The 26900-nt window shown below is 37.5% G+C and overlaps 1 protein-coding gene across 2 annotated transcripts in view; it reads left to right on the top strand.

The window, feature by feature from the left end:
• Positions 1–813: 813 nt before the first annotated feature.
• The window catches only part of map3k12 (mitogen-activated protein kinase kinase kinase 12), a 36619-nt gene continuing 10532 nt past the window's right edge, over positions 814–26900 (top strand). For both annotated transcript variants that reach the window (XM_058787310.1, XM_058787309.1), the window contains exons 1-9: positions 814–1044; positions 7867–8381; positions 11449–11632; positions 17492–17683; positions 17774–17932; positions 19836–19994; positions 20789–20897; positions 24266–24375; positions 24736–24852. In XM_058787310.1, the coding sequence (XP_058643293.1) occupies positions 7964–8381; positions 11449–11632; positions 17492–17683; positions 17774–17932; positions 19836–19994; positions 20789–20897; positions 24266–24375; positions 24736–24852 (1448 nt within the window). In that variant the 5' untranslated portion in view covers positions 814–1044; positions 7867–7963. The remainder of the gene's footprint in view (positions 1045–7866; positions 8382–11448; positions 11633–17491; positions 17684–17773; positions 17933–19835; positions 19995–20788; positions 20898–24265; positions 24376–24735; positions 24853–26900) is intronic.

The following is a 26900-nucleotide window of genomic DNA, read 5'->3' as shown; positions in this document are numbered from 1 at the left end:
TACATAATCAAGGCCGGGGTTCGTGAAGGAACCGCAGGGGGTTCTTGAGTTCAACAAAAAGCTAATAATTAATTAAATTATAAAAATTTAATTAAAATAACATCGAAATAAAACACTTGCTAAAAAAAAATATATTTTATTTGTTTCTGCATTACAATCCCTGCATAACTTGTGCATTTTAATGTGTTTGAAAGACAAAAACCTTCCAGAGATAAAGTAATACAGGATTAAATAACCCTCTGAGTGATAATTAAAATAAAAATTAACGTGTTCATCAGTAGTTGATGTAATGTTGAAATGCCAAGGAAAAACATTGTTAAACTGAAATGATTTTTATGAATCCAGTGTTCAAATGCTGTGTACATGTCTGTGTAATTATATCCACTCCACTAATTACTGGTCTTTGTGTGAATGTCTGCCAAGCGGGAAGATTTATATTCTGTCTGTATTTTAGAAAGGACATCTTTTAAAGATTAAAAAAAAAAGGAATTAGTGAGAATTATTAAATTATGCATAATTTATTGCTATTGACTGGATAATATGTAATCAATGAGTATTTTAATATGTAATCTAATTACAAGTACTTCATTTTTGGAATCTGATTACGTAATCCGGATTACATGTAATCAGTTACTAGCCTCGGCATAGTTTCACACCGGAGCAAATATTCAAGTGTGATATGAATCATATCTATAAGGATTTCTTCTTAAACGCTTTAAAGCGCCTTGAATTCATCAGAAGGTCAAACACTGATCGCATGTGGCTTTGACATCATGCCCGCGCTGACGCTGACGCGCGCGCCCCCTGGCGGCGTCATAGCGCCGCGTGACGTCACTTCAGCACCGTAGAGGAGGAACAGCTCCTTCCGCTCGACTAATGAACCCCAAATCCGCGATCAGCAGCCCAGCCGACGGGATCCGGTGAAACCGAGCCGAGCCTGGAGAGCAGCAGCGCTCGGTGACCGAGGAGAAGGCGTTTACCGCGGAGCCGCGAGGACAGCAGCGGATCCACCCGCCTCCTGACACCGCATCCTCCGGAGATACGGTACTGCTCCATCATCACCGACGGAGAGCTCGGGCCACAGCGGGGAGCGCTTTAATCGAGACGCGCTGTGTGTGTGTGTGTGTTTGATGCTGGGAGCGCATCACTCGTTGCGGTACTTCACGCGTTCACACTGACGCCAATGACATCACATCTGAGCGAACGCGTTCATTTACTGCGCTTTCATCCGCGTTGACCGCACGCGCGTACTAGTGTAATTACACGACGCGCGTGAAGAATCGTGTCGCGTGAGAACGCGCGCGTTTGTTATGCAATTCCGTCGAATTGTGCGGAGAGCGACGCGACGCGCGCGCGAGCGTCGGTTCGCGCAGAAGTGCGGTGTTTTCTATATTCATAATATAGTTCATGCAGATATACAATAGACTCGGTGATGTTATTGCTGGCACTCGCGGTGCAGTGAGCAGGGCCAGCCTGTGGGATTATGGGTAAATCACAAATAACATGTCCGTGAACATCAGCTGCATTATCACCACTTCATCTGAAACACATCGAGCAGATCACCAAAACAGCAGTGTGTTCGGAAATGACTGATATGAGGTCAAAACTGTAGGTTAGGCTATACAACTAGAAAATAGCTTAATATTTAAAGCTTGAATGTCAACTACCCACTTATGTAAAACAGATATCTAGGCCAACAGAAAATAGTGTGATATTGTAAATAAAATCAATCTGGGTTTACAGTGCCTCAAAAACATAACAGAAATAGATATAAATCTAAGCACTAAACATACGCACACCTCTTAGAGATGGATACGGGGTTAGTTGTTTATTGATGTGCAGATGAATTGCTCATGTTTGAAGTCTCTATATGATAACTCTTCGAATGCAGCGGATGCATATCTTCTCATAGGACCTTTTCCTGAGTAACCGATGATGGATGCTAACGTCTTGTGTTCCAGTCTCCATAGAAATCCATGTTACAACGGGGTCAAAAAAGCATCGACTGAATTACTCAATTAACTAAATCTGTTTTCAGTGCAGCTGAACTCATGTCATGTACCGACTCGTTAAACTGTGACAGGTGAGTCACTGCAAAGTGATGAAACAATGGCTCCATGTGCTTTTTAAAACTATTTAACCGTTATATTACTGGACGATGATTGTAATCAAGGTAAAGTTGATCAGTTCATGCGCTTCTCGGTGCACTGATCACTTTAACAATGTATTTCTGCATGAACACAGTTCAATAAATTCACGTAGTTGTCAAACTCGTTTTTGGAGATGTACATATGAACATCAGATGCTGCAAACACAGACACTTAGTTTGTCACGATACCATAAATATATCCTACTATACTATACCAGCTGAAGTATCACGATCCATGAATGAAAACACACCAGTTTTTCCTTTAATTGCCAATAAGTGGCAGCACTGTAGTCACTGAATCATTTATTGAACTGATTCATTCAAAGCAGACGATTCATTTAGAAACGAGGAATGGCTCAGTGATTCATTGATTCGTCTGATTTGTTCAAAAACACACGAAACGAAACAGAATCAGCAGTTCTGCTGGAACATCTGCGAAAAACAGCAAAGTAGCATCTTTACTGACAACGTTGTGTCCAAAATGCCGTTTAACATTAACTTTGCATAAAATCACATTTGCGGTTGTGCTGATATTAAGAACGGCACTCTTGCTTGTGCCATAGTGCCGAACTATCATGTTATAACGAGAAAACAATCATATCGTTGAGTTTTCACACGTTCAGAATGCGTTTATTTTTCATTTGTATCTTGCTGTGTTTGATGATTCTGAATGGGTCTGTATGTACAGTAGCATCCACAAACAGCGCTGCTTTAGTGGTCTTTGGCATCTCCGTGTGGTCTTGTTTGGAACGGCAGGTTGACTTGTGCTTATTTGTTTAAGTGACTGTATAATTGAGCAGCGCCAGTGCTTTTAAGTGGTGAAGAATGTCTGCAGTGTTAAGTAACAATAAACAGAAACACCAGACGGGTGGATTCACTGGCCAGTATTTGGTTATTTTGGCATTAGCTGCACTGGCTGATAACTGTTGGATCAGTCCTGTGATCCAGTTCTTCTCAATCCTGGTCTCAATATGTATCACCAGACCATTAGTAGAGGTTCCTAGACCTCGTGCAAAGTTGTTGCACCCTTGAAGGGCACTATGGGAAGAGAATGCCATGCCAAGGGCCAAATCACATTGCGGGATTCATTTAAATACTTTTACTGATCGAAAGGCAAACTTCTACAAAAGGTGAGTCACAAAAATAACTGCATGCCTTTTCAGCGCTGATTTCCCACTGCGTGTCTTTAGCAAATCCTGACAGTAGTTTTTTAACGGCAAATGAGGGTTTGTGCGGGCGCAAGCTGATAGCACGGTTGCACAAAAAAACCCGTCCAATCACATTTTGAGGCGTTCCGGGGGGTAAAACACACGTTTTTGGTAGGGTTCCCCTGGTGAAATTTGCATTATAGGGGCTAAATAATATCACGTTATTGGGGTTGATTAAACCCGCGGCAACAGTAAATAGCCCAATTCTGCAGGAAAACCATGGACTTGGCAACTTGATCATGTGACCCAGGAGGAGGAGTCCTCGCGATTCATTTTCAAAGCTCAATAGCAGAGAGTTTATGTTTGCATAAAAATCTAGCCTAAGTAGAATAATTCAAGTTGTTTTGTTGTGATATATGTTGCTGTTTTTCATCATATGTAGTTATGAATTATGTTTCAATGTGCCCAAAATAATAAGAGGTTGCTATTGTAAGAACAGCTAATGGATTGATGGACAGACGCAGCTTTGCGCTGTCATGATATCATTCCTTGGTAAGATCAAGAGGAAATGACGATGTCTTTTATTTCTCCCTTCACCAAATGCTCACAATATGAGACACAATTGTCCTGCTCCCTCCAGAGTTCCCACAGAGACATCCAAAATGTGCTATGCCGGGTGGAGAACTGCTGCCGATAGGTGTATAGATCACACATACTGTACCCTGTGAGACGTTTCAGTCCGGTGCCCATATTTACAGTCTTCACACTGGCAGCGTGAGCAGAGGAGCTTCAGAAGAGGCCAGTGTGAAAACACAACACTTCAGTGGTGCAGTATGAAAAAGGCAATAGTCTGAGTCAAATAAAGTGTTCTTGAAGTCAAATAATAGTTAAGGGCATAAGTTATCTGTTTACATATCGTCTTGGACAATTCTGTTACTTTTCTACATCAATTCTTTGTGTGCGATGGGAGATTTTGAGCACAAAAGGGTATTTCACACGTGGGTAGTTTGTAAAGCAGTGCTTTGTTTGACAAAGAATCATTTTGGGCATGTTGCTGAAGTGATAATGATTCTTCTGAAAATGTTATGAATCAAATAAATAAAAATCTAATTCCAGAAGTAAAAACCCATTCGTTTTCCTCAATGGGGCATTGATTTTCAATGATACTGACCTACTGTGAGTCATGAAGTTGTTAATCGATGGTATTTGCATTTTGTTGAAGCCATCATCCTACATTATTTAAACTTGTTGTTATAACTTTTAGGTAAATCAGTTATTTAAGCTTGTGTTTTACAGCAGGAAATACTACATTACCCATGATTCCTCAGAGAGCTCTCCACCAATCAAAGCAAGCAAATCGCATCAGAGGAGCTCTTTATGAAGCACTGCAAATTATGTCTTTTTGGATTTTTTCAAATACTTTTTTGCTGTGAATTACAGTTTGTTGGGAAACCAGAAGGCTGGTTTGATTCAAGGCTTATAACTCTTTAGACATTTAAAAAATTCCAATGGAAAAAATACTTCCAGAGTTGGACAAATTTGCGGCACTGTAGTACTCTATAGCACAGGGTTTCTAAAATCTGGCCCTCGAGGGCCACTGTCCTGCAGAGTTTAGCTCCTACCCTAATCAAACTCAGCTGCATATAGCTTTCTAGTGATCCTGAAGCCCTTGATGAGCTTGCTCAGGTGTGTTTAATTAGTGCTGGAGCAAAACTCTGCTGGACAGTGGACCTCGAGGGCCAGAGTTGAGTATCCAAAATATAGCAGTATGGTTGGTGATCAAGTCGGCCAATCAGCCTGCATCTATAAAATAACAGACATGCTGGAATTGTATGCAAATATGGACATCAGCTTGCTCAGATAAACTTTTTCCATGTGCAAAACTGATTTGTATGTTCTTCTTTACAAAATTATATAAGTTGGTGACTGATAATAGTGTGTATAATTCAGTTGGTCATATGATCTCAACACGTCTGACCCCATGCAGAATAAAAAGACTTCTGTTATTCTACTGAAATGACACTAATTGACTGGTTGGTGCAGAGAATGGTGTTGGAAGAAGCAGTTGGAAGGACTGAGTTAAAGGCATAGTTCACCCAAAACTGAAATAGAAGATAGTTCTGTCATTACCGTATTGACCCGAATATAGGACGACCCCCCTCTTTTTCTGATATACCTTTTGGAAAAAGGCTTTTTGAAAACCAAATCTTGTGTTTTACTGAAAAAAACAAAAATAATAAAAATTCTAAAATTATTTTCATATTGCATATTTTTCCTATTTTAATTTTTATTTTGAAAATACTGGTAAAATGTACCAACAATCACATTTAAAAATATACACTTTTTGATATACCATAAAAATAAAAGGTAGCCCATCTGAATTATATAACATTTATGCTATCCATCTCATAGTAGCCTACCAAAATTTAATCACAGTAGAAGTGACATTTTTTTGTAGTCTTCAAATCTGGGTACTGTCTTACGTTTTAAAATCACTTACAGAGGAAGTTTGTTCCCATCAGGCTAACATGACAGTCACGACTCGTGCCGCTGTAAGCTTTTCTTTTTCTTTTGTTTTCACTCGCGATCTTTACAACACACATTACATTACACATTTCTGGGCACACTCGTTTTACACGTATTTGGCGCCACCTACTGTTGTGCGGTGTATTATTGACGTCAAAGTCTAGACCCCAAATATAAGACGATAGAGCTGTCACGATATTAGATTTTTCATATCACGGTTATTGTGGCCATAAGAATTCACAAGATCGATATATCGCGATATCTATAGAAACTTTGGGGGCTTTTTTTACTTTGTTTATTGAGTGTTTCTTTTTCACCCAACGAACATAAAGATACTGATAAACACAGGGGACAAGACTCTGGCTTTCTCTGTCTTCTTTGGAGCTCCTATGAAATTACAAGAGAGAAAATACTGTCAATATTAATGGTAACACTTTACAATAAGATGTCATTTGTTAACATTAGTTTACAACGAACAATGAACAATACATTTAATACACAATTCATTAATCTTTGTTAATGTTAGTTAATAAAAATACAGTTGTTCATTGTTGATGTTAGTTCACAGTGCATTAATGTTTACAAACTTAATTTACTAATGCATGATTTTAATAATGCATTAGTAAATGCTGAAATAGTAAGTGTTGCCATATTAACATCTAAACTGATACTTTAACCTGTTAACTTGTATACCCGTATTTTAAGCTCTTTAACCTATAGTTGCACCGGCGCCACTGAAGTCATGCAGTAAGAGCGCTGCTAATTCAGTTTTAATGTGCATCTAGAATGGCTGCAGATGAGGCATTAAGTGCATGGCACTGCGACAGTTTTTCAAGGTCAGTTTTAATCGTGTAACTGTTAACAGATTTGAACAAAGAAATGAAGTGTTACTACACACAGACCGTATTGATTGCAAATACAAAAATAAGACGAGTGAAGAAAACGCGGTACTTATCAAAATAATCACCCTTTACTTAAATATATGAACACCGAAAACCTCTGTTAACAGGTTAATGTAACATTTCCCATTCTATGACTAATGAAATAATCGCAACTTACTCTGTAACTGAACATGGCTTTCCTCGGAGTAGCTGCGTGCGCTGCGTCTTCTTCTTGTTTGACAGATGTCAGGGTTGCAATACTGCTACCTGGAGGTCAACCAGGTACTGGTTGGAGTATTTACATGTGCTGTTATCATAAGAGTCCTGTTCATTTTAAATATTGCGGTTATCGCCAATACCGGTATATCGTCACACACTAAATGAACACGATATCGATAATTATTGCTTTGAATATCACGGTTATCATCAATACCGGTATATCGCAACACCCCTATAAGACGACCGCGTTTTTTCAGATGAATTTCCAAGAAAAAAACATTGTCTTATAATCGGGTCAATATGGTAATGACTCATGCACCCTGATGTCATTCCAAACCCGTAATGAACTTTCGTTCATCTCCAGAACACAAATTAAGATATTTTTGATGAAATCCGAGAGCTTTCTGACCCTCGCTACATAACTGAAATGTTCCCAGGCCCAGAAAGGTAGTGCAGACATCGTTAAAAAAGTCCAAGTGACATCAGTGGTTCAACCTTAATTTTACGAAGCTACGAGAATACTTTTTGTGCGCAAAGAAAACAAGTTACATTGCTGTCTATGGAGGGACAGAGAGCTCTCGGATTTCATCAAAAAACATCTTAATTTGTGTTCTGAAGATGAACGAAGGTCTTACAGGTTTGGAACGACATGAGGGTGAGTAATTAATGACAGAATATTCATTTTTGGGTGAACTATCCCTTTAATTTTTAAATGTGTGTTACTCTTTCCAACTTGAATTTGTTTGAATTTGTTTGTCTGTTTAGGCGGTTCCTACATACCTGAACACAACCTTGCATTGTTGGTATTGATCCACACATGTGGTGGATCAGTCCACCATAATCACTACATCTCCAATACACTCTGGTATTTGATTGCTATTCATAGTAAGCAGAATCATGCTCTTTCTCAGCACTTACGGCTTGTGTTCTGATTGCTCTCCAGGTGTGTTGACGAGCAGCGCTGCTACAGAGCGAGTGGTGAGGGCCACTTTTCTTAAGGGTGGGTAACGCAGTGGGCCACCCTCGCCCCTTCTGCCCCCATGGCTTGTGTCCATGAGCAACATGCCCCTTCCCCGTCCCTCTCAGGGTTCAGCACCCCACTCTCCGAACCCCCCTTCTGTCGGCCCGATTCGGAGGTGCCGGCGAGCACGCCAGACACCGAACTCACCCCGACCCAGTGCGTGCTCCGTAACGTGCTCTCCATCGACCCGGTGGGGGGCGGCAGCGGCACCCACAGCAACAGCCCTACCCTGAGCGACGAGCCCACCAACTTCTCCAACAGCGTGCTCAAGCTGCAGGAGGGCGGGGCCGAGGGCGGAGCCGTGCGCAACCAGTCCGACAGCTTCCGGCTGCAGGCGGGCGGAGGAGGCTTTCTGGAAGGCTTGTTCGGATGCCTCAAGCCAGTGTGGACGATGATCGGGAAAGCCTACTCGACAGAGCACAAGCAGAGCCACGAGGGTGAGTACGGCAGTCGGAGAACAGTAGGGGTGTTTTAGAATCGTTTTGGACGGGGATAATAAAAAGTCCAACCCAGGCTCATTGGAAATACGTGTCTCTAAATACATTTCTGCAACTCCTTTATTTCGTACTGCATGTTTCGAGGCAGTTTCAAAGTGAAACGTCCAGTGAGTGGCACTAAAACCCTGGCATGCTTTTGTTATGTTGATATAGGCACGTATTGCTGTGTTTTTATTAGGTTCAGAATTCAGATATCCGGGGAGTGTCGCTAAAAGTTAATGCTCTATCGTGTTGGAAATATCCCAAGGTGGCATCCATTTAATAATTTGAGTTAAAATGATAATTTACACTCAACAGATTATTATTGCGTTCTGTTTTATAATGTACTACAATACTGAGGTGCAGATAATTGCCATTATTTGCAATAAGTAGTATAAATAGCAGAAAATCCTGCTATTTTAACATTAAGTACAAATAGCTATAGATTCTATTTACATAGTGTAAATAGCATATCGTTAAAAATACTGCTATTTTCACTTAGTGTAAATAGCTTCCATCGCTAAGAAAATATGCTATTTTTCACTTACCCATACATACCCATATATTTAACCCATACATATGAAGCTGTATATGTAACGCTAACGTTCAAAAGTATCAGTTTACAAATGTCGCAGCATGTCAAAATTGTTTTGAATTCATAACATGATATTCCTCAAGTAACTGTGCAAAAGTATGCTTTATTAATCAAAACTATGGACCTGCAAATCATACTTTGTGTGAAAAGGAATAAAAGTTTTACTGCCTCTAATGTTTATTTTAACTGGAAACTGCAGCGATTCATATGTTTAGGTACGTTTTTTCAGGTTTGCAGAAATGTATTTAGAGGCACATATTTCACATATGAGCTTATGGGCCAGTTTTACTAAACGGCAAATTAGCGCAATAGGCTTGAAAATTTCTGCGGGTGATTTACTAACAACTGCGCAAATTAAAGAACACAGACGCAACATCTCATTTACATATCGATCACCGCAATATACCAAACGCAGCGCAAACTAGCATAGTCGCGAATAAACAATAAAGAAATAAATAAGCCACAGTACATTGATAAGAACTGGAGGGCAAAAAATGAAGGGTTGCAACAGTTTTGATAGACCAGTGGCCTGTATCATGAAGCGAGATGAACAAACTCTGAGTTTCAGAGTAGGTTTAGAGTTGACAAAACCTGATAAATCCATCCTGGTTTAGATCAGGTTCACCGGGCTCACGACCTCGATATAAACGTTCTCTGTCAACTCAGAGTTGATCCAGAGTTTGCGATTAACTCTGGAGCGTGTGCACCTGAAAGTGTGACACGTGCAGCAAACAGCCAATCACACGGAACATGGAGAGCGTCAGAAAAGCGTCATTTGGATTCACTTCTCTGCTGAGGATTAAGAGACGTCGTTAAAGCATTTACAAGGCAGGAATAAGCACTTCTGCTGCAGCAAATGTTTGAGAAGGAAGCAGAAAGAAAATATGACTTTGCAAAGGAATCAACTGAATTTAATTACTTACAGTTTCACACAGAGCTCAAAAAGAAAACATTAAGTTTAGTCATTTTAAAAGTTGGATATATTAAAGGGATACTCCACCCCAAAATGAAAATTTTGTCATTAATCACTTACCCCCATATTGTTACAAACCCGTAAAAGCTTCGTTCATCCTCGGAACACAATTTAAGATATTTTGGATGAAAACCGGGAGGTTTGTGACTGTCCCATTGACTGCTGAATAAATTACACTGTCAAGGCACAGAAAAGTATAAAAAACATAGTCAAAATAGTCCATCTGCCATCAGTGGTTCAATCTGAACTTTATGAAGCGATGAGAATACTTTTTGTACAGAAAGAAAATAAAAATAACGACATTTATTCAACAATTTGTCTCCTCTCTGTCTCTCTGTGTCAGCGTAGCGCCATTTTGGAGAATATCCGCTGGACACAAAGTGTGTAAGCTATTCTGTCATCAGTAACTCATGGATACGTATTGTACGTTTATTTATGCTTTGATTTGAACGGAAACAGTGTATCCACTGGACTATTTTGACTATGTTTTTTAAACTTTTCTGTGCCTTGACAGTGTAATTTACTCAGCAGTCAATGGGACAGTCACAAACCTCCCGGTTTTCATCCAAAATATCTTAAATTGTGTTCCGAGGACGAACGAAGCTTTTATGGGTTTGGAACGATATGGCGGTAAGTGATTAATGGCAGAATTTAAATTTTGGGGTAGAGTATCCCTTTAAAACTTATCTATCTATCTATCTATCTATCTATATATATATATATATATATATATATAATTTAAATAGCTTAAAATTATTTTCCACTTTATATAATAATTATATGAATATATTATATGAATTATAAACAATTACAATTAATATAATATAAATATAATAAATAAGTAGCTGCAAAAGTCGGGTAACTTTGTCTCTAAAATTCTTTGACTGCAAGCTGCTTTAATTTAGAGCGAGAGATACGGGGGAGTGGCTTCATTACATCAGATATGTCACTTTATTCGTCGTCTTTTATTTCCTGAAGCACATTAAAAATAACATGACTTGGTAAATGATATGTTCGGATAATGTGTTCTTCTGGCATTCAAAATAAATTAATATGTGTGAAAAAAATCCTCTCCCTTCTACCACGCACTCTCTGTTCTCTGCCGGTGCCTCTCCTAGCAACAAATTGCATCCATTTCAAGCGCAAAATAGTTTAAGACATGCTTTTGTTGGGCGTTAAATAATGGCGCAAATGCCAGTAATTTGACGAGTGCAAACGTTAGTAAATCTCGTTGCGTGATTCATTTGAATACTCTCCTCCCATAACTTTTGCGTCTGAAAGGGAAACTCCTAGAAATGCATATTCAGTAAGGTCAGGCGCAAAAATAACTGTGTTCACGCCTTTTCAGCGCTAATTCGTCACTGGTAAAACCTGACAGTACTATTTTAACGCCAAAAAGCAGTTTGCGCTGGCACAAGCTGACAGTAAAACTGGCCCAATGTTGGGAATGTCTCTTCCAGAATCCTGGGAGGTGCCCTTCGAGGAGATCTCCGAGCTGCAGTGGGTGGGTAGCGGGGCGCAGGGAGCTGTTTTCCTGGGCAAGTTTCATGGAGAGGAGGTGGCTGTGAAGAAAGTCCGAGACATCAAGGAGACTGAGATCAAACATCTGCGCAAGCTCAAACACCCCAACATCATTACCTTCAAGTGAGTGAACGCAAACCTGCACACCAGCATCACCCTCATTATATAAGTATGATTATAAATAGTGTATTTTCCAGAAAATAAGCCGCCCCAGAGTATGTCACACTGGGTCAAAATTGCATTGTTGAGAGACAAAAAAAAACACAGATAAGTCACATCAGTGAATAAGTCACGTGACGCGTGTTATTACATTCAGAAACTATGTAAAGTATCTTAAATGAAATGTTTACAAACATTATAAATACTATACACATCGCCACAGTGCCATTCATTCTAAACAAGAATTAGGCTATTATAAAGGAACAAATCTGTTTAAAGCAAAACTGAAATTGAATCCGGCTCACGCATCTCTCTCATTTAGCACAAATCCAAATGTTTCCATATTCAAGATATAGCCTAAGATTTGTTTGCTAAACTGCTTTATGTAAACAAGGTTTTCTACTTTACTTGTGTCCTAATATCCATTCTTTATGTACACAAACAAATTAAACTGAGCTGTGGAACTTTTTCCATGTTTGGTTGACTGCAGTTTAGCTTTATGATGAATAGACTGCGATGTCAAGTTAGCAATGCTGGAACTGTTGTGTGCGTGTTGTAGCAAATCAGCGCAAAAGGGAAATGTACATAAATAATTACAATTATTTATATCGGCTGACAGTAATAACTGTAGCAGAATTAAATTGCCATCAACTGATCTGTTCGTCCAGCGAACATTCAGTGTAAGTTCATATCAGCTCTAAGAAAGGATATTTCCATGGCCACAGAACATACTTTCCTATTAATGCATTAGAGCATGTAGCGAGGGTCAAAATCGTAAAGAGACATTAATTTGCAAGGCAGAACCAGAAATTCATGTAATTTGTGCACGCAACTTTTATTGACTAAACGCTAACACACATAACTAATCTAAACAAACAAACGAATAAACATACACTCACGCGTACATACAAAGGGGAGCTAAAGTGGATGAATGAAGCCAATAGAGAAACAGTTATGGAAAGAGTCAGTTAACCACCTGAGTAAAACCATCAGCGCCGTTTATAACGGGGTCTATAGCTTATACTAAACCTCTGTTGTGTTTAGTTAAATGTGCGATACTTGCATTGCCTTGGTCGTTGACCGAGTGTCCGGATGCAGTCTCGGATGAAAGTTCTGATGGTTTGAAGGTTTGGTGGTGTTGGAGTTCTTCAAGTTCTTCCGGGTTTGAAGGGTGATGAACTCCAAAAGATGTTATTCTGGCTCGGTGGTAATTGGGAGTTTCTTCCCAGGTAGAAAGTGAAACAGAGCTCTGTTGAGATCCAAGGATCCTTGGTTGAATGGAAAGTCAAGGCCGCAAGGCCTGGCACAAAACTTAAGGGTCGCTGAGGAGCTCACATCCTCCTCATCCTCTTAGGATCTAACAGAACCGCAGACTGCAGGCGTCACTGATGTGAGAGCTTTATCTGCTATAGAGGTCACTCCTTTCAGGTGTCAAAGAGCCGATGGTGTCTTTAACTTTTGGAGGGAAAGTTTATGACTCTTTGTCTCCAAGCATGGTAATTTTTATATGAACTGGATTGGAAGTTGATATACAAACTATTAAAGATTGTTAGAACACTAATATGTTGCATAGGTATCAACATATAATATACACTGTCAATTAGATCATCCGAAGACGAATTGATAGAGACCAAACATGGTATAAGTGAGGTGATATTAACTAATGATCTATCATAAGCATGCATAAAACAGGATACAATACACAAGAACAGTAATAATATACACAATGACCTGAAGGATATGTGCGTTCATTCAAAGAAAGGTTTTTCTCTGAATTAATTAGAGAAGAGTCCATTTTATGGGCATTATGTGTCTTTCTTAAGGGGAAATTAAGTGAGTTTTGCTCTGCCCGCATTCCTTTGAGCAATAAACTGGAACCGGGGGCCTGGAGTTTCACAGACATACTGGCACCCAGTATGTGTATTGGGTGAGGGGTCTGTGATTATTTGTTAATAAATTGTGTGTCTGATTGGTCCAAATGCTACAGTGTATTTGTGTGTGCTTTGCTAATGTTTTGCACACTTAATGTTAAATGCATTATATAAGTCACATTGTAATATAAGTTGCAGCATGGCATATAACATGACTTATATTTTGAAAAATATGGTATGTTTAGGTTTAACCTTTTTAAAATTTAGGTTTTTGTTTGTCCAGATTTTGTGAAATCTGGATACTGTGACTTTGTCTCTGTCCCGCATGTATACAACTGGTCTCAGCATCGAAAGACAGAGCACAGACATCTTCGGTTCATCAGCAAATGATTGACGTGATTATTTAAATGCAAACCTCGCCCTGCAGCCGATTTCACTAGTCAGCTCAATCATGCGGTCGCCTGTTATGGATTCAGTTCAGAAAATTCATAGATGGATCCAATCACAAATCATGAAGTGCTGCTGGTGCTAAACTAAGGTTAAGGCTAAAGTGTAGGTAAGGGTTAGAGTACAGTATTTATTTCAGAGTTGTGTAGGCAATCAGCGCTGCTGCTTATCTTTCAATGTACTTTCTGCAATAATTCAATCTCAGTATTGCTAAGCAGAAAAGTGTATGTATGTAAAAACTGTAGATGGATTATAACTCGATTATAACTGTAAACGTACGTAATGCATCAACACCCAATTCTAAAGATTCTCTGAAGAAATGATTGGAAACTCCCTGTCCCATGTCTTCATTTTTGTAAAATTAACATTTTATTAATTCCCAAAATATTTTGTTAAATTTACTACATAAAAGAACGTATTTACTACATTTATGTGAGGATTAGCATGACATGCACTGAGCAGCTCTCCAGCACTTTATTAGTAAATCAGAGTTCTTTACTGAAGGCTGCTTCTGAGAATATTTGCCTAAATAATGTCTTGGCAGCCTAGGATGCATTCCAGAAAGCAGGTGATGTGACTTACCCTGGTAAATATACTCAAACTCAAACCAGTAAATGGATAACCTCAACTTTCTGTTCTGAAAAATAACCTGCTCTGAAAGGTTTCTTTACTTCAGGGGTTTTCAGGACATACAGTATGTGCTTTATTGATGAGGCTCCTGTGGGCATGACAGATTTCATGCAATGTTATAACATATAATATTTATTTATTTATAAAGTATCAGTATAATATAAAGCAATGTGTATTTTATGAGCAATTCCATGGAAATGTCAACCTTACTATGAAAAAAAAATGCTTTTACCGAAAGAACAAAACCCTATTTAAGTTGTGCATCTAGGTCTGTATTTTACTGCATTAATGTGCTTTAATAGAAATATGAAGGAAATCGGCATGTTTGTCCGACCAAAAAATGAGGTGTGCACCGATAGGATAATACAATTTTCATCTAACTATATAACTATAAAGAGCTCAAAGGCCACCCATTTTTCAAATTTATGTCAATAAATCATATAATAGTTGTTAATACAATTAACTAGAAACTTTCCGTACAAAGCCAGATTACATCCACTCTAATAATGATCATGTATCATGACATTTTAGAAATGAATTTATTCTAATAACATTTTAGAAATTACATTCCAATATCATAGAGATTTGGCCTACAGATCGCTACAATGTTGTTGTTTTTTACAGTATTTGAAAAGCCTAAATGAGAATGAGATATAAAGTGCAAGAACTGTCCTGTATGTTTTTGGATTGTGGGGAAACTGACGATTTGAACTCTAATATGATAAGCGTTTAATATACTGTAGCTGTACATGTATCTTATCTTAGTTTAAAAGATGATTGTCTTTTGCCGTGTGCAACACAGGACAGGACAAATAGCCAAAACTGTCAAAGTCACATAATGTTCATTGGCTATATTATTTATTTACACCTTTTATGTGTTTCAAATAACTCTTGGTGCTAGTGCCGCATGCATGCAGAGAGCAAGAGTTTCCATGCTTTTTGGTGTGAATGTTGCTACAACTGAGTTCAACATGCAGGAGATGTGCTTTTGTGTTACCTGACAAACATTGGGTGGGTTGAAAATACTGATTTCCTGACTTTTTTAAACAAACTGATATCAATTATTAAATGCCAAGGTCAGTATTTGAGTCCATGCTGTTTTCAACTGATGCAGTATAAAACTGCACTAAATTAAAGCACACCTTCCATCCAGTACCCATAAAAGTAACAAAGCCTCAGTTTATCATGAAATTCAAACTATACTTCAAACTACATCACTAAATAAACTATCATTTTGACGGTCTTTTATGTTTGATGACAGATCATCGCGCCTCAGTTTAAGCACATGAACTGATCTCTTCCTCTTTACTACTAGTTATAGCACAAAATAAACATCAGAAGGTGTGTTGATAGAAACAGAAAAACTTACTGAAATGTATCACATCTCAGTGTTTCAGCTGCAAAGAGAAATCATAAACAGCTTGTACAGCCTAGCCCACCTCAAGCCATTCAGTGTCCATAAATAACCCTGGAGAGGAGCATTTTTATAAATATTTTCACTATATTATCTATTCAGCATATTTTTATTTAACTTGTTTTGTAACTTAATTATTTGATGTATGTTTGTGTCATTAAAACAAGTGTTCATGACAGCCAACCATTTAAATGATCTTGATCAGCAACAACATTGGAGCGTCATCGGTCCATTAGGTCATTTAAAAACGTCAAACACATTAAAACACAAACATATAATCGCATGCTATACAGTACATAATCCATAACCATTTGCCTGATTTTTCAGTTTAAATACCCATTAGAGATCTCTGATAAAGTTTTTTATTCACGTTTCCATAGTCGGATAAATTCCGCTTTCAGAATTTTACATCCGTAACAGTGTTTTTTACTCCGAAATGCAAAAACGAAAAAATTGATCTTTTATGTCATGTAAAGGGCCAAACCCTTCTCCATTTGGTAGATATTATTGCTTCAGGTTTGTGTGTTGTCATTCACAGAAAGTCTACAAAATATATCGTCTCCTAAAAATTTGTGTCTTTTTTTCATGTCCGTAATGCAACATTTAAAACATTTATAGACTGATATTTTTCTGATGTCTGCACTCTATTGTTAGGGGTTTAGGAAAATATAAACAGATGATTCAGCGATCACACTAGTCAAACGAACCGGGCTTTGGGGGTACACCCTTAAACAGAGGTATTACCTTTGCAAGCACAAAGTTTTCAGTGTTCAGTCTTTATCAAAAAAAATTGATAAAGAAAAAAAAATGTATATTCACAGTAATATGTCATGCATCACTGGAATACAGCATGAAGAAAGATGAAAGAGAAAAATAGGTTTAGATGAAACATTGCTTGAACAGCCGTCCAGTAGGTGGCGATATGCACCAGGATGTAAATCACCATTAAACAGAAGAAGATGAAAGAATAAATATTTCTGCCTTCAAGTGCACCCAGAAAACTCGTATCTTTACGTCAGGCATTTGTTACAACATGTCTCCCTTTCAATTCGGATACATAACACAGAAGTAGGGTGTCTTATCGAGCTCCTGCTGAGTTCAGCTCCAGCACACCTGCCTGGAAGTGTGTCCCGAAGACCGTGATTACTGACCTTGACCCTCAAGGAGAGGGACTGGACACACCTGGCCTAAAATAACAAAGAATTATTTAATTTAATTATTACTTTTCCTTTATGGAGCACTTTATGATCAACAACAGAAATGAACTTTCCCGCCATTACATGGCAATATTTTCCACCTTAAATTGATTTCCAGGTGCATGCATGCATTTATGTATGTATTTATTTATTTTCATTGTAAGGGCATTTTTTTCAGCCTTATTAAATGTGTCATCTTTTATGCCAGATTTTTAAATATATATCAAGGAAACAACAGCTTTCACTCTGTAAACTTGTGTTTCAGGGGTGTGTGCACGCAGGCTCCGTGTTACTGCATCATCATGGAGTACTGCGCGCAGGGCCAGCTCTACGAGGTGCTGAGGGCCGGCAGGAAGATCACGCCATCCCTGCTGGTGGACTGGGCCATGGGCATCGCAGGCGGCATGAACTACCTCCACCTGCACAAGATCATCCACAGAGATCTCAAATCACCCAAGTATAATGCTGCTGTTGTAACCACACAACTGTGTTTGGAAGCATGATCAAACTGAAAGTGTACCTTATACCCGTATCTTCTCTCTGTCAGTATGCTGATCACACACGACGACCTGGTGAAGATCTCAGACTTCGGCACGTCTAAGGAGCTCAGAGACAAGAGCACCAAGATGTCGTTTGCAGGCACTGTGGCCTGGATGGCACCCGAGGTGATTCGGAACGAGCCTGTGTCTGAGAAAGTGGACATCTGGTATGATTATTTAAATTATATTACATTATATTAAATAGAATTTAAATTATATTACAATTATTCTATCTAATGCACTTTGAGAGTTCAAAATTAAGAGCTCCAATCCATGTTCTTAACTAAAAAAAAGTCTACCCTCTTTTTATTTGTGGTATACTGTCTCAGTCTAAATTACATTCACACTGGTGCTTTAGAAAGCCAATCAAATTTGAATATAATAATAACAACACCAACAACAATGACAGTAATAGCCATATATTGTAAAACAATTGCACTGTAAAATAAATAAAAGTGAATATTTCATAGGTATATTATCTTTGCTTTACACTACAGTAGGGAAATTACACCCAAAGTAGCGCAATGACCATATCCCATATCAAAACTCAAAATATGTAATTTCTGTAGCCTAAAATACATATTTTACAGACTGATCATAAACACAGCTAAAAGGCTTCCTGCCAGATGCATCCTTCACAAAACTTAACATCTACCACAGATTTACCATAGGTAGAATGCAAAATGTTTCAATACAAGCATTTCAGTCAAATGTAATTTAGTTTACCTGCCGCAACAGTTTAAAATCAGCCCAATTCTGTGGAAAAAATGTGGATTTGGCAACCCTGCATTCAACACCAGCTGCATCCAAAGCGATTTAAATACTCTGCATGTTGATAACAGCTGCCTGATGTGCAAATATTATATTCAACTTTAGAAAGTTTGCGTGAGCAGGCGGTAATGGTCAGAAATTGGAAGCGGGAATAAGAAAACAGTCCTGTGCAGGGCTTAAATACAAAAATGCACACAATGAATGGTGACTATAGAAAGCAAAATCCGGACATTTTGGCCGATTTAGAAATCCCGGCCGGATGCATTTTTTTAGGTCCAAAAAGAGGACATGTCTGGGGAAACGAGGACGTATGGTCACCCTAGTTGCTTTCGGTTTTAGTTTGTTTGACAGATACTGTGCCAAAACATAATGGCCCAAAACATAACTTTAAAGACCTTTTATGTTAGAATAAGAAGTTTAAATATATTTTAAAAATGACACTTTTTGTCGTTTCATATCATCATGTGACCACGATAATATCGAGTTTTGCTATCGCGATATCACAACATTGATAATATCGTTACATCCCTACCGTTTCAAGGGTAGATAAGGTACATAGTCTTCCTTTTGAGGGAGCTGCCCCAGTGACGAGCTGTTTTTTAAAATTATTTATGATTTATTTTTGGCGTTTTTGCCTTTATTGTGACAGGACAGTATTTAGACAGGAAGTGAAGTGGGAGAGAGAGGGGCAGGAAACGCCACATTCAGTACGTTTACATGGACAACAATATTCCGATTTTAACACGATTAAGTCAATACTCTGATTAAGAGTCTACCATGTAAGCAGAGATTTTGATGACCTTAATCCGGCTAAATTAGTAAACACAAATCATCGTCTGTTTGCACAAATAGCATGACAAACAATTAACTGCACTTGAAGCTTTCAGTAAATTAAAAATGAAACACCAAAAACTGTATATGGCATCATAACGAATACAAACTATATGTTTATACGTGAAATTCTGGAGGGGACGTAATGACGTGTGCCATTAATCGATCTATGTACTATAACATGAACATGAAAGGAATTCACCTTAATCATAATATTGTCTTATTCATAATAAGGTAAATAATTAGATTACTGATGTCCATGTAAACGTAGTCATTGTCTCATATGGTCATAAATGTTGGCGTGTTTCTCCTCAGCTGGATTTATTGCTCAAGCCTCCCGCGGAGGTCACAAAAGAAACAAGTCTGAATAATGTGCTGTCTATAATGAGCCTAATTCACAAGGAACGGAGCCGTGCTTGCGCAGGAGATGAATGCAGCTGTCAGTGATGTGATATGTGGCGTCCGCAGGTCGTTCGGTGTGGTGCTGTGGGAGATGCTGACCGGTGAGATCCCGTATAAAGACGTGGACTCGTCCGCTATCATATGGGGCGTGGGAAACAACAGCCTGCAGCTTCCTCTTCCTGAAAGCTGCCCTGATGGCTTCAAAATCCTGCTCAGACAGTGCTGGTGAGACACGAAGAACGAAAGAAAGAAAGTGTGCTGAATGTGCAATTGTAGTAGATTTTTTTTTTTTACTGTATTGTAGATAATATAATCTGAATGTAATAAAAAAAACACTTTTAAGAAGTGCACTTTAAAATGAACTTAACTTAATCTGACATTATTACAAAGTAAAACTTTTGTCGTGTTTTAAAGAAGTAAACTTGTTTACTAACACACTAAAGCATATGTAAAGTGCTGGATTTAGTGTGAGTTTTTTATATTACATTCAAAGTTTATATATTGTACGTGTACTGAATTGCAACTTCATCATTAAAAATCTCAAAATACAAGTATATTTAAAAACACAACATCCACTTTTTACAGACATTAAAGTATATTTTAGTTTACTATAAATGATTGGCAATGCAATCAGCAGTAACACTTTAACCATATTTTGCAGACAATAGCAGTAATTACTCTATGAAATTATATAGAAAGATGTACTGAAGCCCTACTTAAGTGGGTCAAAAACACTCTAAAGTTCAGCTAAATTCATTTCATATAAACTTACAGTACAATAGATTTAATGGCATTTTAGATTCAGACACTTAAAATGTATTCTTTCCATAATGTGCTCTTTTTAAAAGTATGCTAAAGTGTTGTTGTTTTTTTCAGAAAAGAAGGAAAGAAAGAAAGATCATGTGGAAATAGATTATCTCTCTGCAAAATGTCAAGGAAAAGATGCAATAAGCAGAGACTGTTTAAGTGACTGGCAGTAATGTGTAAGTGAGTTTTGTAATGCTAGCGTGTGTGTGTAGGAACTGCAAACCCAGGAACAGGCCGTCGTTCAGGCAAATTCTGCTGCATCTGGACATTGCGTCTGCAGACGTGCTCTCCACTCCGCAGGAGACCTACTTCAAATCTCAGGTGAGACGCTCGTTCATCTCTGTACAACGACACCAGAGCGCCGCTGAACTGGAGGCATGTGTCACAAAGCAGAAAATATGTGCTTCTGTTTGCCTAGAAATGGAACAAGACAAAATATGTTGAAAATCTAGTTCAAAACACCTGCAAGGTTCCTGGCAATGCACTTTAAAAATGCTTTTACCATTTTTAAGAAAAGTTTAATGACCCTAAAAATGCCATGTAGTATAGCCGCTATGAAAAATGTACAGTAATAATATATTTCCCTTACTAGGGCTGCCCTCGACTAAGGTTTTTAGTAGTCGTTCATTTGAAGCATTAGTCGACTAATCGCACGTTTATTAATAAACCATTTAAATCATTATTATGAGCCTTTAATTGCCTACAAAGCCTAATAAGCGCTCAAGCACACCCATAAAGCTTGCCACAGCACACCGGCAGAAGAAATGATTATGAATGTGTCAGAGAAAAACATTAACATTTTAATAATTTGGTAAACTAATGCTTTCTTTGTTTTCGGTTTAAGAGATGAAGTTGCGACACTGACTCGTCATCTCCGCAGTGATGCGCCTGTATGCATGTTTCATACGGATTACATAATCTGAGAATATTTGTTTTCTATTTGAATTAGTTCATTTGAAAGTAGACATTTCACTCTGTATAGATATGTTTTTAATGTCTGTAAGGCAAAGATATACACGGAGTTTCACGCTCGAGTTTGGCAGAAAGTGCATCCTGTTTGCTTTCATTATTTTACAAAAGCACAATGTCGTGTTGTTATTGTGAGTGCACACAAATATACGTAGAGTCTTTACAGATTTGAATCTTTGGTCTTGTATGACCAAATGAAGGAGTATTTTAAGAGCAAGTGACCGTTTAGATTGAGCGGCCTTAGATTAGGGAGTTGCTATTATTTACATATTTCAGATGATCATATTTGAGGTCGATGAATGATGGGCGAGTGTTTGGATGTGCTGTATTACAATAGACTAGCCGTTAATGATCTGTCCGTCATGAACTGTGGTCGACTAACGATTAGTCAGCTATTAGGGGGCAGCCCTATCCCTTACACAACGTAATTATTTTAATCAGTATTTTTCAGGAGAATCATGAATTACTATTACTATAATTTACATTTTTGGAGTGTCACGACATGACATTTTATGAAATATTTTACTTTATAGATGTTGTTTTTGTAGTTTCTACATGTTTTGTGTTTTTTAAATGACAAATTCCATAGTTTATTATTACATATTATTTATTTTAAAAACCATATAACCATGGCAACGAGGACCATGGTTTTACTTGTTGTGACCACCATCTTACTAAAACTAGTCAGTTAAACTCTGGATTCTAAGCAAGGAAAATTGAACAGAATAGCTTTAGTAGCATCTTTCTCTAATCGTTCTAATCCGATTTAATTGAAGTAAAATGTTATTCAATAAGAGCCTGATTAAAGATAATTATCAGTGTCTTATATAAATTAGGTATTAACTATTTACAAATGTTAAAGTTCTTAAAGGGATAGTTCACCCAAAAATTAAAGTTGTCATCATTTCATGACCCTCATGTCATTCCAAACCTGTATGAATTTCTTTCTTCTGTGGAACATTAAAGATAATTTGAGAAATTCAAGAAATGTTTGTCCATTCAGTAGAAATCAAGGGTAACCAAAAATGGTTTGGTAACATTCTACAAAATATCTTCTTTTGTGTTCCACAGAAGAAAGTAAGTCATACAGGTTTGGAACGACACAAGGGAGAGGAAATTACTGCATTTAATAGCAGTAGACTTACTGCATTCTAGCTCAAAATCCATGATTTACTGTCAATTTTCTATGTGACAAAAAAGTTTGTTGCATTTGCCGTGAATTCAGTAATATCTATCATTATTTATTTCTGTCTTGTTTTATTTATTCATTTATTGACTCCAATTGAAGGCCCTGTAAGCCAGCAAATCATTCCCAGGGAACTCGTGGGCTGGATTGGCCGAATTTGAACCCCAGTCCAGCCCTGATCTGAACTGAACATGTCTTGTCATGCTACATACTAGAATAGCATACTTAATAACATACTAGAAATATACATACTAGAATAGACTTAAGTATGAACTGAATGTAATATTTTAGACACTTAATTTCATGTCATGTTGCGTGTTATACATTTTTGGTTAAGTTTAAAGACAAATTTAATCTATATTAACTATATTACATGCAATATTGACTGGCTTTAGTATGTAAGTCAACTCATCAAATAAGTAAATTTCATTAAAAATGACCAAATTTATTTCAAATGTACCTAGAAGTAAAGTACATTTTGAGTGCGTCACTCTAAATCCACCAGATCACACTGCTCTTCGTCACTTCACCTCATCTTCAGTTGATCTTTAATTGTAGATTATAGCGGTAACACTTTGTTTTAAGGACCAATTCTCACTATTAACTAGCTGCTCATTAGCATGCATATTAACATATGCCTTATTCTGCTTGACCATATTTTAGATCCCTTAAACCTACCACATTCCTAAACTTAATAATTTCCTTACTGACTATTAATAAGCAGCAGGAGTTCACTAAGGGAAAACTCTTAATTAATAGTGAATATAATTAATAATCTTAATTAATCTCTTAATTAATAGTGAATACTTCCCTATTCTAAAGTGTTAGCATTATTGCATTATATATTCAACACAGAATTGACATTCTCTGACAGTGTCTGATCATTTAACTGTACATTTAATGCTGTGATTTCCAGAAAACAAAATAGCTGCAATACAGTTTGAATGAAAAGTAATTAGTGGCTAGCTGACCCACTTGATATCTAGAAAAATATGAAAATATTTTATTTTGACATTATTACAATGTTCACTTTTTAAAAGTCATAGAAAAAACAGTCATGAAAGTGTCTCTATTTAAATATACTTAAGTGGCCTTTATTAATATGGTATTAACTCCAAGTACAGTTTCTTTTAAATATACTTTTACAATTTGAAGTACTACAAGTGCACATTCAGTACAATTAAGCATGTTTCTTTTTCACAAGGATTTGGTGTACAAAAGTTTTTTTTTTTCAACTATTTAAAAGTGATGGGATTTTGTGAAAATATTTTTTATACATATTACACTATGTTATATGTAACCTAACCTAACCATATTCTTTAAAACATTTTTGACTTCACGCTTTAATAATATAAAACATTTTACATCAGAAATGAAAAAACATGCTCATCATATTCAAGTCACTGAGTTGCATTTTTGAAGAAATTCATAGAAAGCACAAAAGTGAGTGCCACATCATTAGCCCTTTTAACAGTGTTGTTAAAGCAAGAGATAGTGACTGATGCTGATTTGAGATCTCTGCATGCGAGTGCAGGCCGAGTGGCGCGAGGAGGTCAAGCAACACTTTGAGAAGATCAAGTCAGAGGGCACGTGTCTTCACCGTCTGGATGAAGAGCTGATCAACCGTCGACGAGAGGAACTCAGGTCAGCAACAGATACATGCACAAAACATGCTGTTTTAAGCTGTCCTTGTGACAGTACTGAGTATTATTAATTACCAACATGCACGTACTATAGGGTTGGGATCAGGGTTTGGTTTAGGGTTAATTGCATGTAGTTACGCATAAGAACATTAATGTATTTCAATCACAGCAACCGAACTCATTTTCTGACTGAGACGTGCTATTATGACATAGGCTGAATATTTGATGAGGCGATTCATTGTCTAGTTATTTACACAATAACTGTATTTTTACAGTGAGAGGAGAAATAAAGCAGTGGGCATTTGCAGCGTGACCTTGTGTACGTTACTGAGCATGACGTCTGTCTGACTCATTTTAACAGGCATGCTCTTGACATCAGAGAACACTACGAGAGAAAGCTAGAGAGAGCCAACAATCTGTACATGGAGCTCAACGCCGTGATGCTGCAGCTGGAGCTCAAAGAGAAAGAGCTGCTCAGGTAAAACATACACATATAGCACTTCAGTTGGATGCAAGATTTCAAGTTACCAAATAGAGTTCTAGTATTGATATTACTACGTACAATGTATTGAGGAAGTACAGATGCTGCCTTTAAAAATGCAATTTGTCAAAAACAGACTCTTGCAGACATGCTTATTGGAAATTATATCCATTTGGTGTGTGTCACTCAATGTCCACTAGATGGCGCTTTGAAACTTTGTAGTTCAACACACAGTTGTCTGGTCAGATCACACTGCTCTTGGTCACTTCAGCTCATCTTGAATTGATCTATAATTGTAGATGATTGCATTATTTGGATAATCTGTCAACTGTACGTTTAATGTCGTGATTTCCAGAAAACAAAATAGCCACAGAGAAATTTGAATGAGAATTCAGTCAGGACCACTTCTGAAAATAATACATTTATTGGCAATTCTTGAATTTGACTCTTGAACATACAGTTTAAAATACATCCTTTAGGCATGAATCCACCAGCCTGACAAGAACTAAATATTTCTTAGCTGCACACATATGCAGAAATACAACAATTACAAAATAAAGGGAGTGACATGAAATTCAATCATAAAAGTTCTAGAAGAACCCAAAGATGTATTATGGAGCTGCTAGGAGAAGGGGTGGAGGTGGGTGCAGATGTCTGTGTGACAGACTGAAGAGCGTGCATTTGAATGGTCTTAAACACGGTAGTTGATTAGAGTAGGTGGAGTAATTGATCCAGTAGCAATCAATAGGGTAGCAATCGGTGGTCTGCCTGAGCTACGCTTTAAATCCGCTCGGTCACTCAAGTCCTATTTAGCAGCTAGCTAACCGAAAAATATGAAATGTTTTTAAATAATAAAAAAAAAATTAAAAAATTAAAGACGACTAAAGATTTTTCTGGTCAACTAGTAGTCGTTCATTTTAAGCGATTAGTTGACTAATCACGTTTATATTAATAAACCATGTAATTCATAATAGTGAGCCTTTAATTGCCTATAGCCTATCAGCACTCAAGCACACTCATAAAGCTTGCCACAGCACACCACAGAAGTAATGATTATGAATGCTTCAGGGAAAAAAACAGCAAGACGACTGCCTTAACATTATAATAATTAATTGATAAACTAGTGTTTTCTGTATTTTCGGCTGCAGTCAAGTCGACGACACTGACTCGTCATCTCTGCAGTGGATGTGTACGTTTCATACAGATTACATAATCTGAAAATATTTGTTTTCCATTTGAATTAGGTTCATTTAAAAGTAGATATTTTGTATAGAGATATTTTTCATGTTTGTGATGCACAGTTTTTTTTTTTTTTTTTAAAGTTCAACAAGACGGCAGAAAGCTCACCCTGTTCATTATTTTACAAAAGCACAACATTTTGTTGTTATTGTGAGTGCGTACAAATGAAAGTAGACCGATTCAAAATATGTATTGTATTATTATATGTCGAGTGGTGTGAAAAAGTTTTTGCCCTCGTCCTGTTTTTTTTTTTTTTTTTTTTTTTTTGCATGTCACATTTGAATGATTCCGATCGTCAAACAAATTTTAATACTACACAAAGATAACCCAAGTAAACACAAAATGCAATTTTGAATAATGATTTCATTTATTAAGGGAAAAAAACTGTTCAAACCTGCCTGGCCCTACATGAAAAAGTAATTGCCCCCTAAACCTAATAACTGGTTGTGCCACTCTTTGCAGCAACAACTGCAATCAAGCGTTTGCGATAACTGGCAATGAGTCTTTCACAACACTGTGGAGGAATTCTGGCCCACTCTGCTTTGCATAATTGTTTTAATTCAGCCACATTGGAGTATTTTCGAGCATGAAAGGACTGTTTAAGGTCATGCCACAGCATTTCAATTGGATTTAAGTCCAGACTTTGATTTGGCCGCTCCAAAACCTTAATTTAGTTTTTCTTGAGACATTCAGAGGTGGACTTTCTGGTGTGTTTGGGATCATTGTCCTGCTGCATAACCCAAGTGCACTTGAGCTTGAGGTCACAAACTGACGGCCGGACATTCTCCTTCAGGATTTTCTGATAG

The sequence above is a fragment of the Onychostoma macrolepis genome, chromosome 09 (assembly GCF_012432095.1).
Source record: "Onychostoma macrolepis isolate SWU-2019 chromosome 09, ASM1243209v1, whole genome shotgun sequence".
NCBI classification, from domain to species: domain Eukaryota; kingdom Metazoa; phylum Chordata; class Actinopteri; order Cypriniformes; family Cyprinidae; genus Onychostoma; species Onychostoma macrolepis.
The sequence above is the reverse complement of the archived record's forward strand: the minus strand, read 5'-3'. Positions and strand labels throughout refer to the sequence as shown.